At 44.4% G+C, this 17622-nt stretch overlaps 1 protein-coding gene across 2 annotated transcripts in view; it reads left to right on the forward strand.

Moving 5' to 3' along the window:
• The window catches only part of GALNT17 (polypeptide N-acetylgalactosaminyltransferase 17), a 513668-nt gene that overhangs the window by 169731 nt on the left and 326315 nt on the right, over positions 1 to 17622 (forward strand). The window contains exon 2 of one of the 2 annotated variants that reach the window (XM_088796796.1): positions 13777 to 13840. The exons of the other annotated variant lie outside the window; for it this stretch is intronic. Coding sequence (XP_088652922.1) covers positions 13777 to 13840 — 64 coding nt within the window. The remainder of the gene's footprint in view (positions 1 to 13776; positions 13841 to 17622) is intronic. 2 annotated transcript variants of the gene reach the window in all.

The raw sequence follows: 17622 nt of genomic DNA on the forward strand, positions 1-17622 counted from the left end.
AGCAAGCGTGGATTGCAGTTAGCACAGTGGGTTGCAGCTAGCAAGTGAGGTTGGTTGTCAGAGAAGCAGACTGCACGTTGCGGATAGTGTGGCTCCTGCTTCCTGTGTCTCTAGCCCAGCCGCCAGCGAGAATATAGTGGTATGACTCCCCCATCTATGGCTCTGTGGGTGTTCCTTTTTGGCCTGACCATATCCTGTGTTCTGGTGTGGGGAGCAGGAGCTGAGACCCTGCATGACACTATGCATGACACTGCCCCTCCAGCCCTTGCCCTGAAGCCAGACTCCTTGGCTGCTCTCTGTAGGTCCCTGGTGCCTATCAAGCCCCTGCTGTATCATGGAGCTCAGAGCAAGTGAGTCTGTCAGTGAGTAAGTCTGTGTGTACGCCCTTTCAGAGGAATACTTGGGAGTGCAGTCACCATCTGTCTCACTCAGTCACAATCTCCACTGGTTTTTACAGCCAGAAGTTGTACTTTTCTTCCTGGTATTGGAACTCTGGGCTGGGGAGCCTGGTGTTGGGCTGGGGCCCCTTGCTCCTCAAGGGGGACCTCTGCAGCCAAGGTATCCTTCTTGATTTTTAACTGCCACATGTGGGTGTGGGACCAGCCATTCTGCGTCTCTGCCCCTCCCACCAGTCTCTAGGTAGCTTCTTCTGTATGTCCTCAGTTGTAGGACTTGTGTTTAGGTACACTTCAGGTGATTTTCAAAGATGGTGTTCTGTAGTTTAGTTGCAATTTTGATGTGGTCATGAGAGGAGGCAAGCACAGTTTTTACTTACTTCACCATCTTGACCAGAAAATCAGAAAAGTTCTTAAAGCACTCTCTAAAGCTGCTTGGTAGAATAAACTAAGTCTAACCTCCAAATGGTTGGTGGGTTTGAATTAGAGCAGTATTTTTGGAATCGAATGATGTTTAAAGCATTTTTTTTCCTTGTAGTGTGTGTGTGTGTCTCTCTGGCTCTGAGATTGTAAAGGTTACTTAATTGGGAAAGTTACATCACAGTTTGTGGTTATCAGAAAAAAGGCCAAACTGAGACCTTTGGGAGAAAATTTGCCCAGCAGATTAGTAGGGGTGACGTGCACACTGACCCTGACCTGGGTGATGTGTTTTTGCCGTAATGTCCATTCTAGGGAACTTTAAAGGCCCTGGGTCAGGAGAGTTTGTCCCATGGGTGAAGGTGCAGTGATAAGATGGCAAATATGGACAGAGAAACAAAGTATATGAAGACCTTCTTTTTAGGAATGGTGCTATTCTTGTCGTGGTAACTCACATTTGTCAAGCCTTTGAAGATATATGCAGAGGAAGAAAGAAGGTTTGAATTGCGGCTTGGAGGTGGACAGTCTGGCTCATAGGCTGTGGACTCAGGCAGTGTGTGACTTCACCTGTGTTTCCGAGGGACATCCTGACACTCAGACTGCTCCATTTCCATTCTCATTCCTCTTCATTGCATTTTATACGAGGTCTGACAATTAGGTTCACGAACTCATCCCAGAAAAAGTGCTACATCCCTCATTGCTGAATATCACTATGGTCACCTTTGAAGTACTCCCCTTGGGAAGCTATGCACTGACGCCAGTGCCTAGTCCACCCTTCAAAGCAATTTTGGAACTCTTTTTCTGGAATGGCCATCATATTACCCTTAATGTCCTGAATGTCATCCAAATGTCTTCCTTTTAATATTTCCTTTATCTTTGGATAAGAAAGAAGTCATTGGGGGCCAGATCAGGTGAGTAGGGAGGGTGTTCCTGTACAGTTATTTATTTACTGTCTAAAAACTTCCTCACAGACAGTGCTGTATGAGCTGGTGCATTGTCGTGATGCCAGAGGCATGAATTGTTGGTGAGAAGTTCAGGTCGTCTAACTTTTTCATGCAGCCTTTTCAGCTCTTCAAAATAGTAAAGTTTGTTAACTGTTTGTCCAGTTGGTACAAATTCATAATGAATAATCCCTCTGATATCAGAAAAGGTCAGCAACATTGTTGCAACAAATTCGTGAACTTAATTGTTCAACCTTGTAGACCTGTTTTCTAAAGAGGCACTGGATCTGGTGTCACAAGATCTGCATGTGTCTCTGGGGTGGAGGGAGTGAACGGGGGAGAATATTGTTTTGCTGAAATCCTGTATCAAATTCTTCCTCTCACCCCAGTTTGACTTAAAACTTACATATTTAGCATATGGTCCTTGTAAGAACCCTTTGAAACTTGTGTGTGTCTCAGAGAAGATCGAGAGTCCCTCTGTATCCCCAGAACCTTGCAGTGTCAGACATTCTGCAGGTTAACAAACTGTCACATGAATGACTGCATGTGATGGGTCTTGCCCTACAGCAGTGGCAAACCCTCTCGGCTCTGCTCCTGGAGAATCCTGATCTCTATGATTCTACCCATTGCTTCTCTAAGCTCACATCCTTTTCAGTCTCAGCTGAACAGCTGATGTTGCCTGCTAATGATCTTTTCCCCCTTCAGTGTTATTTTCCCGACTTTAGTCAGAATCATCTTTATACCGTCCAACACAGACCTGGTCACTTCTTTTCTTTCTCCTACTCAGTACATTTTATGGTTTGCTGGGATCCAGAGACCAAAATACATGAGTCTTTGCAATCTGATTCCTGTATGTCTTTCCAGCCTTGCCACCCTTCCTATCTCACCTCTTTCCCATCTCATTCTGCCTTAAATTTAGCTCTCCCATCTGTGAACTGAGGTAGCTGCTTTTCTTTCTCTTGGGAATATGCTTCTTCTACTTCTTTTTGGCCTGGCATACACCCACTTGTCCTTCAGAATGAAATGCAAATGTTGCCTCCTTAGAGAAGCTGCCCATGCTCCCATCAAGGAGAGAAAGCCATACCTTCACCTGGGTTCCCATAACGTGTATAGGCCTTCATGTATCACTTGCCCCATAAATCCACCCAACGTATCTTTTATTCATATTTATTTACTTATAATTTCCAAAAGGATGTGAGGCAAAATAAAATTTATATACCACAGATTTATCCTTATGAAATTAGAATGTTCTATTATAATGATAATAATAATTATGTTAAGAAATTCATGATAAAGGGTAAAGGAAGAGTGAGGATGAAGCTGGGTGTCATTTGAATATAAATAATGTATGCTGTAAATGTCAATATATTTGCTAGAAATAGAGACCAAATTTGCACCTGTGCTTTCTACCAGCCAATAGCGAGAAAGAAGTATCATTCATGTGGTTCATGGTGTCTCCAGGATAAAGCGAGTCAGAAGCAGCACATTAAAGAGAAAATGCTGAACTGTTAAACAGATTTCCCTTAAGTTGTCATAAATGACACTCAGAGTCATATTACTGTCTTCAATGGCATATGAGGTCAATGTAACTTCACATTTTATGTGCCAGATTGCATTTGTTTGCAAATAACAGAACACCTAGCAGTGTCTGAAACCAGGAAGACATTTACTACTTACTTAACAAGAATTTTTGAAGTCCCAGGCTCATTCATAACTCTACAGTGACAGGAATGTGGTTCTCTTTCTGATCTGTTGTACTCTTTTCCTCATGGTTCATCCAAGCATTGTGTCCTGACACCAGCATCCCAAGCAGGGTAGCTAGAAAAGGGCTTTCCTTTCTATCAGGAAGGAACAGTTTTTCCAGAATCTCTTTAGAAGACTTCTTCTTATGTTGGCTAGAACAAGGTCATAGCACCGATAGCAGCAAGAGGGTTAGAGAAGTGCTGGGCAAATAGGCATGACTGGCCTGGGCCTGCATGGTCATCCTGGGGCTGGGCAAAATGCCACATGATCCACATTCTGTTAGTCAGCACGAAGGTGGGAGAAGAGAAAGGGGTCTTGGGATGACAGCTAAGAGTGTCGGCCACTGTAGGCCTTGAACACAACCGTCTAGTAAAGCATGTTCTATAGGAGGCAAAACCATCATGCAGCTCACTGTTGATTAGATTTATTCCCCAAATAACTTTTGAGTCTTGAGAGGAACGGCTGCTCTATATTTCATTTTAGCAAGCCTCTATGGATATTGTTTTCTTTCCACTGACCTTATCTATAACCTGAGCAGTAGGGAGCTTGAAAGTGACAATATCTGTAGTGAGGGTTTGCTATATGTCCAGTTAACCCTGTGTTTTGTCCCTCTGCAAGGATGGAGATAAATGACCACGTCCTCTCAGGGGACTTGATAGACCCAATACAGATGCTTGGTTCCCAGAGGTATGCAGTGTAGATCATGGAGGAATAGCATATTCTAGGTTTGGCAAAGACGGATATGGTTCAGGCCTTTTGGCTAAGTCTTGCTGGGTAAGGCTCACTGGTATTTCATTCAGATGAGGATTCTTCTTATGGTTGGAGATAATCTGAGGGTCAAGCCTCTCAGTGGAGAGTCAGCCACGGTTGCTGTTATTAAAGCTGGTGGGAGGCACTGTCAGAAATGTTGTGTAGCAATAAATAAGGTCCTGAGTGGGGAAGAAACTCCCTTTAATTGGTTCCTATGTGGCAAATCAATGGACAGAACTGAAAACCACTAATTACAGGTATTGCAATTATGACCTGGGCTCTGAAAATTGATGTAATCACCCCTCAAGGATGTAAACCCTATGGAAATATATATGTGTCTTTTGGGAGTTGGGGGATAACCTAAGAATTGTAGAAGCCCAACTTTAGCCTCTCCCCTAAACCAAAGGCATTTCACCAGAGCACAGTTAGAGCAAAATAGCCTCCATCTCTGGCCCCAGGCTTCCACATTCTTGGAAGGTACCAGCTGCCCTGACATATTAATAAGCCACCCAACAGGGCACAACAAGAAACTAGTTGAGGTAAGCCCCACTCTGGTCAGCCACTCTGGGACTTCCTTGAGCTCAGAGAATTTCTCCCCCACCCATCTACTCTCTGCTCCCTGCCAAAGATGTCTTCCCAGAATTCAGCCAAGAAGGTAGGAAAGGAAGGGGGCAATTTGGAAATAAGTATTCCAGAGGCTGGCAGGCTGGATGAAAGTAGTCACCTGGTTTCTTCTCTGTGAGTGGCCTCCATTCACGACTTCTGTGTTGTGATGGATTTGGGGCATTATCTAACAGTATCGATTTTAAAGCAATTAGTTCCTCATAGAAGGATTGGAAGGCTGGTGTGTTTCTTGACTCCTCCCTCTGGTAGCTCAGATATGCCATCTGTATATGGTTGTCCTGGAGAGTGTCACCTGGAAGGTCTTCAGAACCACCTGAGGTGGTGTGCTTCTTTACAGCTGCCTTAGGAGAGCTGGGGGAGCCTGAGGGTGAGGGAGTGTCACTGGGCAGTACAGGGGTATTTGGGAGAAAGTGTCACCGGGGTGAGTGTAGCGAGTGTAGCCGCCTCCCCATCTTGCACCCCCCACCCCCACCATGTTGGCCATGAAACAGGTGCTCAATCACACAATAGGAAAGGAAGACTACAAAAGGTAGTATCCTACAAGGAGGGTGGAGGTTAAAATAGTTCTAAAGGCAAGAAAGTGAAAAGAGCAAAAATGGGAAAATGTTTTTTGGAAATAAACAGAACATGAAGACAAAATAATTGAGTTTTGATAAAGGAGATAAAAAGCTAAAATTTACAGCAATTAAAATAAAATAATTCAAAACAAATGGAATAATATTTAAGACAAGTGTTAAAAATAGGTTGGTAAAAGAATACATTTTGAAAGAATAAAATAGAGAGTTTTTAAAAACAAATATTTAAGCTTATTAAAAAAAGGCTGAAGGAGGAAGAATTTTTTTTTAGACTAAAGTATGAATAACATAAAAAATTCAAAAACGCTGAGAGGGATCACAGCTCGTGTTTCTCTTCTCCAGAGCACGGATTGAAAGCTTGTGGTCTAGGACAACGTCTGCATTTTATAAATGAGGACACTCAAATCCAGGGCAGTAGAGAAATTAATCAGGGCAGCACAGCTTGTCAGTGTAGAGCTACGAGGACACAGCTGGGAGCGCCTTCCCTTAACTCATTGTCATTCTTGAGATAAGCTAGAGAAGGAACAGGAGTGTTCGTTTTCAAGGATGTGGATGGACGTACCCTGCAGTTGTTCACCGTCCCTGTGTGGGAGAGCATAAGATGCAAAAGCTAAGAAGGACCTTGGGATGACTGAGATGGCAGGGAGCATTTGTCTAGCGTATAGCGCACCTTCCCACACCAGCATTCCCTCTGTCTGCTTCTCCCAGTTCCTTTCAGCATTACCTATTGACCTGGATCCAAACCTTGCTGTTAACCCCTGCTTCCATGTCACCACTGCTAAAAAGCCCTAGAACATTTTGCAGAATTGTCTGTGATTGTGTACTAGTTTGCTAAGTTGCCATAACAAAACACCACAGACTGGATGGCTTTAAGAAGAGAAGTTTATTTTCTCACAGAGGCTGGAAGTTCAGGATCAAGGTGTTGGCAGGGTTGGTTCCTCCTGAGGCCTCTCTCCTCGGCTTGTAGGAAGCCGTCTTCTTCACATTGTCTTTCTGTGTGCTCATTTTTAATGTCTCTTCCTCATAGGACACCAGTCAGATTGGATCAGCGCCCGCCCTAACAGCGTCATTTGAATTTAATCACCTCTTTAGAGACCTTATCTTTAAATATGTTTACATTCTGAGGTACTGGAAGTTGGGACTTTGACATGTAAAAACATGTAACAAGACATGTCACATGTGCTCTTAGCATGCTATATACCTCACTTATCTAACTGAAATTAATTACTTGTATAGTTGCATTCTGTCCATCTTCCCCTTTCGGCTAGAGGGGGCAGGAGGCCAGGAATTGCGTCTGCTTTATTTGTGACCATTGTAGCAGCCCCCTTCCCAGCTGTGCTCACTGGGGGAGTTCATGTTGGTGGGCTTGGTGGGTGAGGGCTTCCCCAAAGAGAGATCCATCGAATCTCAACTCAGAGTCCATCTGAAAGAGAGCTACAGACTTTCCACTTGTTGAACTAGCAGCATCATTTCTTATCATACTTGGATTATGAATATGAGTCTGTTATTTTAAGCCCATACTGACCTGTCACTTCTCTGAATCATTGTAAAGGTTATTTTCAGGAGTCGTTATTGTTATTGCTTAAGCTGTGTGGGTGCATCTCAGCTCCCTGTCCAGACTACAGATTACAGGCGGGCAAGGCCACATCATCAGAATGCTTCCTCCTTCCAGGTGCTTGAGTGTTTGCAATGACAGTTTTCCAGTGCGTTGACATTTGAAAGAGTAAATGAAATAGGAGAGCAATTGGGGAACAAAGGTTCTCCTGCAGTGTGGCCAACTGTCTGTCCAGTGCAACAAAGACGGCTGCTTGCTTGGTTCTCTTTAGGAAAGAATAATTGTCAAGAATGAATTGTCAATGTATCAGATGAATATTCTGTAAAGGAGACTTTTTGACCTTAAAAAGTGGTGAGCCGTAGCTCAGCAAAGCTCATTAGAGGACAGAGCAAGCTAGTCTGGGGAGAAAATGTATATTGACTTGAATTTCCCTCTATGAAGGCAGTTTGCATAACAATGATTACATGTTGGGTCTGAGGCAGTTGCTGCTCACTAGAATTCTTCCAGAGTAACTACCATGTTTCCCCGAAAATAAGACCTACCCAGATCATCAGCTCTAAGGCGTCTTTTGGAGCAAAAAGTTAATATAAGACCCGGTCTTATTTTACTATAATATAAGACCCGGTATAATATAATATAATACTGGGTCTTATATTAATTTCTGGTTAGGTCTTATTTTCGGGGAAACACGTTATTGTGGTGGATGCCTAGCCCCCACAGAAACCTGGTTTCAAACGGAAATTAAATGTGAAGGGCTGAGTTGCCGCAGTTGTTAGCCTTGGGAAGGGATTAAAGAGGACATAATGTCATGTGAGATGTCAGGAAAATTCAGGAGTTGCTCACTAGGTTGTCTACTTAAAAAAACCCAAAAACCTTCACCTAATGCATTTGGAAAAAGATTATTTCATTTCAGCTCACTGTTAGCCATTATGGGCAGAGGAAAGGCAGACCTTCAGTCTTAGAGGGACAGTGAGTTTTCCTACCTTTGTAAAATAAAACACTACTGAAATATATTTTTGGTCTGTAGTTTATTACTCTGCAGACAATGGAATGGAAAAGTTATAGTGGTTAGTTATTCCTGAAGAACAGAAAATTGTGTGTGTGTGTGTGTGTGTGTGTGTGTGTGACTATGACATAAACCTGCTTCTAATTCGTTTTGCAATAGTAACTGAATTAGGTAGGATGAACTGTGGAGAGGAAAGGAAATAGAACTATGATGGATGAATGTATAGACGGATGGATGGACAGACGGATGGGTGGATGGATAATGGGTATATATAGAGTTAGAGCTAGATACATGACCCAACAGAGAAAGAGGTAAAGGCCTTTTGTATTTTAGTCTTAGCTCACTGCGTTACTAAGCGGCTGCTCTGAGCTTGATGGTCATGTGATTTTGAAGTGGAAACAAAGTTGAGAGTGAGGGGTAAAGAGCCCTTACTGTTGTTTGTTTGCTTCATAGTCTACTTTACTTATTTTAAGTTTTCTATTTTTTTATTCATATACCATAAAATTCACCCTTTTAGAGTATACAAACCACTACCATCTAATTGTAGAATATTTTCATCACCCCAAAAAGGAACTTCATAACCATTAGCAGTCACTGCCCATTCCACCTGCCCTGGAAACACTAATCTGGTTTTTTGTTTTTTGTTTTGTCTCTTTACAGTTGCCTATTCTGGACATTTCATTTATATATTTGTGTTTTGGTCTGGCTTTTCTAACAGCATAACATCAAGGTTTATCCACGTTGTAGTGTGTGTCAGTACTTCATTCCTTTCTATGATTGAGTCATGTTCTGTTTTATGGATGGATGACATTATGTTTATTTATTGAACAGCTGATGGACATGTGGGTTATTTCCACTTTTTGGCTGTTATGAATAATGATGCTATGAACATTTGTGCACAAGTTTGAACATGGACATATGTTTTCATTTCTCTATGGTGTATATCTAGGAGTGGTATTGCTGGCTCCTATGGCAACACTATGTTTAACCTTTTGAGGAACTGCTAAAGTGTTTTCTGAAATGGCTGCACCATTTTACACCCCTACCAGCAGTGTGTAAGAGCACCCTTACTATTTGAGCCCCTGCTGTTTGCCAAGCACTGTGCTCCCCTCTTGGTATATGTTCTATTGTATGAGGTTATAGTCAACATTCCTCGTTTACAGCATACGAAACTGAGGGTCCAAGAGTTTGAGAGAGAGAGGGAGAGAGAGAGAAATATCACTGAGGGTTTTGTTATCTGGCCAACTGTGTGGCCTCAGCTAGGACTGGAACACTGACGTCCTAACCCAAGGTCCAGTGAGCAGAGGATGAGTGCACCCTGGAGGGCAGGTGGAGAGGTCTGGACACAGCAGAGCATGGAGAAGACCAGCCCAGTATCAAGTAATGTACCCAACCAGCACTGGGCAGGAGACTGTGTCCAGTGCAGCAGAGGAAATTTTGCAAGGTAACCAGCCTTTCTGCTGTGTTTGCAGCTGGAACCAGAGCAGAAGCCAAGGGAAGCCTCACAGGCTGGCCACCTGGGGCCAAGGGGGACACTGCAGGTCAGAAGCAGAAAGAAGACAGAACAGGCTGGGCCGGGTCCCTGACTGTGGTCACTGGAGACCCATCAGGTGGGAATAGCTGGACAGTTCCTAAGACAACTGTACACTTTGCCCATCTCTGCCTGCACCCACCCAGCCCTGCCGCAGATCAGGAGCTGAGGTAATATTAATCCCTGGTTTCATTTTGTCACTTTTCAATCATTAATTGTTCTCTCAATTCCTGATTTTTGCTTTGATTGTCATTGTTGTTGTTTTTGCACAAAGAGGGATATAAATAAATACATCCCAAGTTAAAGAGCTTCTCCAGGCCATGTTAGGTGAATGCCATGTGACCTGGGCACCTCCTGCTGGCCTCCAGAGGGAGGAAAGGCAGGTGTGCTTGTTCACACCTCCTGAATGTTGTGGCGCTGGCCAGGTTAACAGCACAGCTGGGGAGGGCGGCCCTGCAGCCAGAGAAAGAGCAAGAAGACACTCTTGCCATGTACATCTACTCCAGCCCTTTGGAAATGAGAACTGGCATTTCAGTGTTGGGGCCTCTTAGGATACACATGCTCTGTAGGTCATTGACCCCCAAAGGCTTCCAAATGTTCTCGAGCCAAGAACAATAAATTCAGGGTGTTTTTCATACGTGATTTCCACAAACTCGGGCCATAAAGACATTTTCTAGGAGGTGGAGAGTAACTGGGGCCTCGACGTGTGTGCGTTTCCTTGTGGTCTGTTATACCCACTTGCGTCTCTCTTTAGGGAACTATCCAGACTGTTCCGCTTGTTCACCTGCATACCTTGCAGCCACCAGGTAGAGCTGGGCGGGTCTGATAACCATGGTGAGAGGCAGGGTTGTGTGTTTCTCCAGGGAACACTTCCTTCTCCTGCGCCTGCTCTTTGTTTTCTCATCTGGGAACCATAACGAGGGACGCACCACGTTCCGTGGAGTGGTGAGGAAAGTGTGAGTGGGGTGAGGATGGAGAAAGCTGTTCCTGGGGGTTGTGCCGACAGGACGGCTTTGCAGCTCCGAGGAAGTCAGCCTTTTCTGTGTTCATGGCAGAATTAAGGCCAGTGTGCAGAAGACACAATGACGAGGCCGATGCTGACTTTTTAGAGAACCTGTCAAATGGGCCTCACGGAATGGGCTGTTTGGGGCTCAGGGGTGAGTCTGTACCTCTGGAGGCATTTGTTCTGAGGCTGGATGCCACCCTGACCACAGTGTGGACAGGTGGCCCTGGGTGATCCTGAGAGTCTGGGGTCTTGCCTGTTTGGTCATTTCATATTTATGTGAGGTGGGGGTGGCTATTTTGTATCTGTTGACTTTACCAACTCTTCAAGAAGCTGATTTTACCACTTGTACATCTAGTGGATAAACCCTGAGCTACTGTCTTGCTCTCTGGGCCTGCCTGGATAAGGAAGACCTTTGCTCTAACTTCCCTTCTTGTGGTTTGCTGGGGTGCCCAGTGCTCTGAGGTGTGAGTCAGGTGTTGAGACCTCCCAATTTCCCACTGCACAGGTCCCACAAAACCATGAAACCATGATAATGAATGCTTTTGGAAATCTCCTGGTTTCAGAGCAGTCATGGTATTCCTCGTTCTTCGTTTACTGATGGATGTGCTTTCTTGCCTGTGTCCTCGTTCTGTCACATGCTTTCACATTGGAGCTGCAGAGAGGAACAGGGAATCTGAGAGTTATAGGGGATTTCAGGCACTCTTCGGTCCATGTCCCCATTATACATGTGCAAGCTTGGTGGGAGGCATTTGTCAGAGGACGTTGGCCGACCGGGCGGAGCAGGCCCTGGGATCTACACAACCACATCCGCACATGTTGAGCTTTATTAATGCTCTTTTGTTGTTGTTCTGTTAGGGTGACTGTTTTTCTATAATGATCCCTAGCATAAAAGCAGCTCCACTTTCTTGCTCTTTTATAGCAGACTCCTTGGAAGCATTACCTGTACCTGCTACCTTCATTTCTTCACCTCTTCTCTTGAACCTGCTCTGGACTTTGGTTCCCTGAGATTGGTCCTGCAAAATTCCCTAATGCCTCCACCTTACCGAATCCATGGAGCAGCTCTGAGACTCCACCGTTTCCAGGTTTTCTGTCTACATTCCTCTCAGTTTTCTTTTCTTGGCTCTTCTCTTTCTGGACCCTACTTGTTGCAGTGCCCAGGGATCAGGGATCAGGCTTCCTGTTTCTCTGTTGCCTAGGTGACTCCTTCACATCTTCAGATTCCCCTTTGACACTGGTGAATTCCAGTTTGTTTCTCCAAACCTGACCTCATACCATATCATGTGCTTGATGTCTCCATCAGGGTGTTTCACAGGCACCTCCGATTTACTATGTCCCCACCAAACTCTTGATTCTGTGTCATACCCCCTCATGTCCAAAATCTTTCTCTCCCCCACTTCTCCATCCTAACAAATGGCACCAATGGCCAACACTTCATGTTGCTCAGGTCAAAAATGTAAAACTCAGCTATTTTTGAAGCTTCCTTTCTCTCATGTGTCCTCAGATAAGCTGACCTGGGCTGCGTTTAGCTGGGCTTGGTTCCAAGCTACAGAATGCATCCAGCTGCTCTCTGTGTCTCTCATCCTCCTTGGCCCAGGAGGCCACCCAAAGCAGTGGTCATGATGATGGCAGGATGAAGAGGCTGAGACCAACAGGGCAAGCTCATTTCCAGCCTCTGCTCATGTCACAGCCACTAGTCCCCTGTGGCCCAAAGCAAGTCTTGTAGCCGAGCCCAAAGTTAAGTGTGGGGGAGAACACAGTACCCAGCAAAGTGGTCAGGCCCAACGTCAATGTGGGGGATGTGTGCTCTTTCGAGGGATGTGGTGAGCAGAAAGTATATCTTAACCGAACAAAAATCCAATGTACCACTTCGGAGAAAGAGCTTCAAGGAAGAAATTGACTCATAAATAATGGAATGTTGTCAACAGGGACTTTTTGTGAGGAAGTGGATGTTTGTTTTTTAAACTTGTGTTGCTTCTGAACAGCTTTTTGAGAACCGGTATTTTACTGTCTCCAGGTTCTAATAATTAATTAGGGATGGTAGTGTTGGTGGTGGGTGTGTGTGTTGAAGGAAGGTTATACTGATGCTTTTGGGGGGGTTAAAAAGATCGTAACATTTTCCTATGATGGTTCACTTTTGTTTTTTTCGTATTCATTCTTATCTCTCTTTTGATTTCATAATTTACCTTCTATGACATGACACGGTTGTTGTCACTCAAAATCTACACATATAATATTTAAAAATGATACGCTTTTTGCAGAATTTGGTGAAGGTTACTGTTGCTGAACTTCATTGCCCCCTCTCCCTCCTCTTAGGCATAAAACCCTAGAAGGAGGATTCAGGGCACGAGAAGGGAGGGGCGGGAATTTCCTCTGAACACTGGTGGGCCTGGCTGGTGCTAAGTGAACGTGGCTCATGGCCTGGTCTGCAGTGTCTGGCACACATTTGATGCCAGCACATTTCTTAGGTCATGACAAGGGGCTTCCTTTAATTCAGCATATTTCCTACCTGGCTCCAGGTCAGCTTTCTCCCCCGGTAGTTTTATAAGTGATGTGGGGCTAAGTGACACAATTAACCTGTGCAGTCAGCGTCTGCTCCATCTGCTTTCATCCATCTGCTTCAGCAATCCTAATGATTGCCCAACTCTTCCTTGTTTTGTTAGAAATATTCTGCTCATCGACACACTCAGGCATATGCATCAGCCAGAGCGGGGGCCAGGCCGGGGCTATGTGTCTGTCACCCCCACACAAAAGGGTGTCTGTGCCAGTGTTAATTTGGCACTGAGCGTAGCCTTTGTGATACTCTTCATCACTTGAAATCTGAGCATGCGTTTGTGTAGGTATGCGTGGCCACCTGGAATACCAACCCAGGTTCCAATCCATTTGTCACCATCTTCAGAATATTCCTCATCCTGTTGGGCCTCCCTTTTCTCATCTGCTGAATGTGGCTGGGGCTATTCTGAGGAACAAATTAAATAATCGTTGTAGAAAGATTCTAGGAAGTATAAAGTTCATAATACATGTAAGACATGTCATTTTGAATAAAACTGCAGCTTGAAAATTTATGGACAGTTTGTTCCAAAGGCACTTCAAGCACATAACAATGATTCATATCTCTTGGAACTGCAAATGCTGCATGAACAGTTTGGTTAATGGGCAAAAATGTGCTTCCAGTATTCTGGGCTCCAGGGGGGAGCATACATCGTGAGACTTATTAATCATCGTTTATCTTCTAGGACAGAATTCAGCAAACGAATGACCATGCGCCAAGGACTGAATGTTTTTGTCGCCCCCACATTGGTATGTTTCAGCCCCACCCCTCAATGTGATAGTGATAGGAAGAGGGGCCGTTGGGAGGTGATTAGGTCATGAGGGTGGGACCCAGGCTGCGATTAGTGCCCTTACAAGAAGATGAAGAGATGCAAGGGCTTATTGTCTCTCCACCACACGAGGACGGAGCAGGAAGGCAGCCATCTGCAAGCCAGGAGGGGCCCTCACCAGGAACCACCCCTGCCAGCACCTTGCTCTTGGGCTTCCCAGCCTCCAGAATGGTGAGAAGTCAATGTCTGTTGTTGAAACCACTCAGTCTATGGGATTTTGTTATGGTATTCTGCACAGACTAAGAAGTCCTGGAAAATTTGAAAACATGATCATATAAAAGTGGTTGAAACAGTGGATAAGTTTAGCCTGGAAAAAAGAAGACATGAGGATAAGTCATGATAATGTCTTGCAATATTTGAAAATTACATACAAGTGTAATTATATGCATGATAGATATAGAAGAGAGAAGTAAGACCACTGTGTAAAAGAAATCAAATACATATTTTTGAAGTTCCATCTATTTGAGCTGTAAATCAAGAATGCCCTGCCCTGCAAGTTGGTGCGTTCTTTGCTCTGGAGGAATGCTGCCAGCTGGGTGGCCTTATCTCTGGAATTCCTGCATCAGATTGGAGGGGTACAGCCAGTTAACCTCTCCTTCCTTCCAACTCAGGGTTCTAAGTTGGACCCCAGGTGCCCTATTGGTCTTAGACTTAGGAGACAATTTGCTCAGTTCTCTTTCACCAAGCTGTACTCTTATGACTTCATTCAAGATACTAAGACTAACATAAACTTTGGATTTATGTCTGGAAACACTGAGGATACAGGACAGAAAACGTCACAAGCATCATAATGCAGATGTCAACGAATGTCAAGATCATCGTACTAATATATGAACTGAGGCATCAATAATGATTTGACATGAGTTCATGAAGCAATGCTTACCAGTTTTTGATGTCTTCAAGAGATTTCTGTGTCAACACTAGAACAATGTAATAATATATTGGGCCAGCACAGCTTGTAATGCACTCATTCACTGGTTCATTCATTTTTTCACTCACTTTGTTCATTCACCCATTCATTCACGGTACAACATGTATGAGGTGCTCACCGTGTGCCAGAGCATGGATAAGACACAGAGATGTCTTGCTGTTCGCAGAAGCCTGCACTCTTGTGAGTGAACAGTCCAGGACACATGTAATATGACATGAGCGATGTGAAGTGAGGTTTACACCAAGAGCAGTACCTGACTTTCTGGGTAGGGTAATGTTCAGAAAGGGTTTGCAGGTTGTGGTGAAGAGCAAGGATGACCAGCAGCAGCGGCTTTAGAACATGAGAAGAGAGTGGGATCGCCAAAGCAGAGGACGCCACAGAGGGAGAGGCAGGGGATCACCTGGGCAAGAAGTCAGCCAACGAGCAGCTTCCTATACTGCGTGAAGGTTTTAAATTTTTCTCCATAGGAAGCAGGAGTGCATGAATAAAATTTAAGCAAGCATTGATCAGATTTTCATGTGGAAAGCTCTCTCTGAAGGGGGTGTTAGGAGTTGACTGCAGTAACTTAAGGGGGAGATGCCTGGAGCTTGAATTCAGGTGGTGGCAGAAATCATGAAGAGGAGGGGAGGAACAGAGTCGAGATATGTCAAACGAGTGCCGAGAGTCATTTGAGTAGTGACTTTAAATATGAGTATATATATATATATATATATATATATATATATATATATATATATATGAATTAAGTGAATTTAAATATATGTATTTAGTACATATATATACAGTTAGCATATATGTTTAACATAAATAGTATATATGTAATTAAACTGCTTAGTATAGTGCTTTGTATCTAGCGAACATTTGTCAGTTTAATTATCACCAACATTTGTATCCAAAATGGTGCTATCCTCTTCTTCTTTCAGCAATATTTCTGGACTAGCTTTTCTGTTCCATTGATCTGCTGTCGTTTCCTGTTCCATTATCTCCTGATCTTTATTGTTAGAGCTTTTATGTATGTTTTACTAGCTGGTAGGGTAAGTCCCTACATGACTCCTCTTCACACCTTTCTCAGATGTCCGATTCATCTCTATTATCAAGCTAGCTTCCTCAGCCAGGCTCCTCACTCTCCCAGGCAGACACAGAAGTTGGCCAGGAATGAACCCGGAATTATTGCTCACTATTAAGTGTATGGCTGTGACGTCCTGATTGTCTATAACTTTTATCAACTTTCAAATGCTTTAGCATCATGGGATCTCCCTGGGACTCTAACCATCAGGAGAAGTCTGATCTCTCTGCACATTCCACCTAACCCATGCTTGTCCAACTGAAAACAGGCCGTGTGACATGCCAGACTGCTCTGTATATGCGTGCATGCGTGTGTGCATGTGCATGTGTGTGTATGTGTGTGTGTGTGCATGCATGTATGTGTGTCTCCTCTGGACTGTTGCTGCTGAGATGATAAACTTCCTGAGATGACAAGGAAACAGATTACATTTCATTGCAGTCTGTTTTCTGGAGTTTGTACATCTGTTGTGAGTACCATCCCTATTTCTGAAAGAATAATGCCAGCTATCTGTAAACTTATAAGTTTAAATTGTGACCTTGGAGAAATTATGTCCTTAGTTTTATGAAGGGAGGTGGGAAGGAGTTCGGTGTTGATTGAGAACCATGGCTCTTTATTTTGGCCACCACTAATGGAGTCTTTATAGCTTGGGTCCAACCACGGTCAGATATGGGCAGAGTGATTTACTCTTGCTGAGTGGGTATCGTGCATTCACGTCTCTGGATTCCCAGGCTCCATGTGACACAGATGAAGCTGTTTCATGATCCATATGAGATGTCCTGCAGAGATTAGGTGTTGACTCATATGCACTAGAAGGTAATTTCTAAAATTTCAATGATGGAGGTTCTTTACCGCCTTATGACCGAGCAATTTCACTTCTGGGTATTTATCTGAAGAAATCCAAACACTAATTGATAAAGATATATGCACCCCTGTGTTTATTATAGCACTATTTTGACAATAGCCAAGATATGGAAGCAAACCAAGTGCCTGTCAATAGATGCTTTTATAAAGAAGATGTGGGAGACATCATCAACATGGTGGCGTGAGGTGAGCCTCTGTAAATCTCCCCTGGAATTTACAACTAATCGAACAACTATAACTCAGCAAAAGGACTCCCTGCACAGCAGACAGGCAAGACGAAGAGGCCCACTACTTAATTCACCTAAAGGTGGGCGAATCGAGTGAGCGGGGGAGGAAGAAAGGGAGAAGTGCGAAGACGGAGCCACGCAGGCAAAGGATGCAGACCTAGCTCAGTGCTCCGAGCTCGCTGCTTCCCGGAACTACCACAGCTGTGGGAGAGGGAAAAACTCGGACTGCTAGGGCTCCGTTTATGGCCCACAGGGCTGAGGGGACAGCATATAACACAGCTGAACCAATGCTCATGGCAGAGACCTCAGAGAAAAGACTGAGGGAAGAAGGGTGAAAACGGTGGTTTAAGCCCTCATTGCCGAGCAGAGAATGGAAGCCGTAGGCACTGAGACTAGCTGCCCCTTCCCTAACCTCCCAGAGCTTGTCCCGCTCCCACCTGCCTAGTGCTAGAAGCAGACCAGTAGCGGTATCAGGTCAAAGAACAGAACATTTGCAGTTCTGAGAACTGTGGTCCGCAGACACAGATTTGCAGCCCCACTAGTTCCGGAAAAGGGGAGGGAGCTGTGGAAGCAGGACAGGTTGTGGTGGTGGTTGCTGCCATTGCTTCGGGCCACCT

This window comes from Rhinolophus sinicus, chromosome 3, assembly GCF_057876585.1.
Source record: "Rhinolophus sinicus isolate RSI-liver-muscle chromosome 3, RSI-T2T, whole genome shotgun sequence".
NCBI lineage: Eukaryota > Metazoa > Chordata > Mammalia > Chiroptera > Rhinolophidae > Rhinolophus > Rhinolophus sinicus.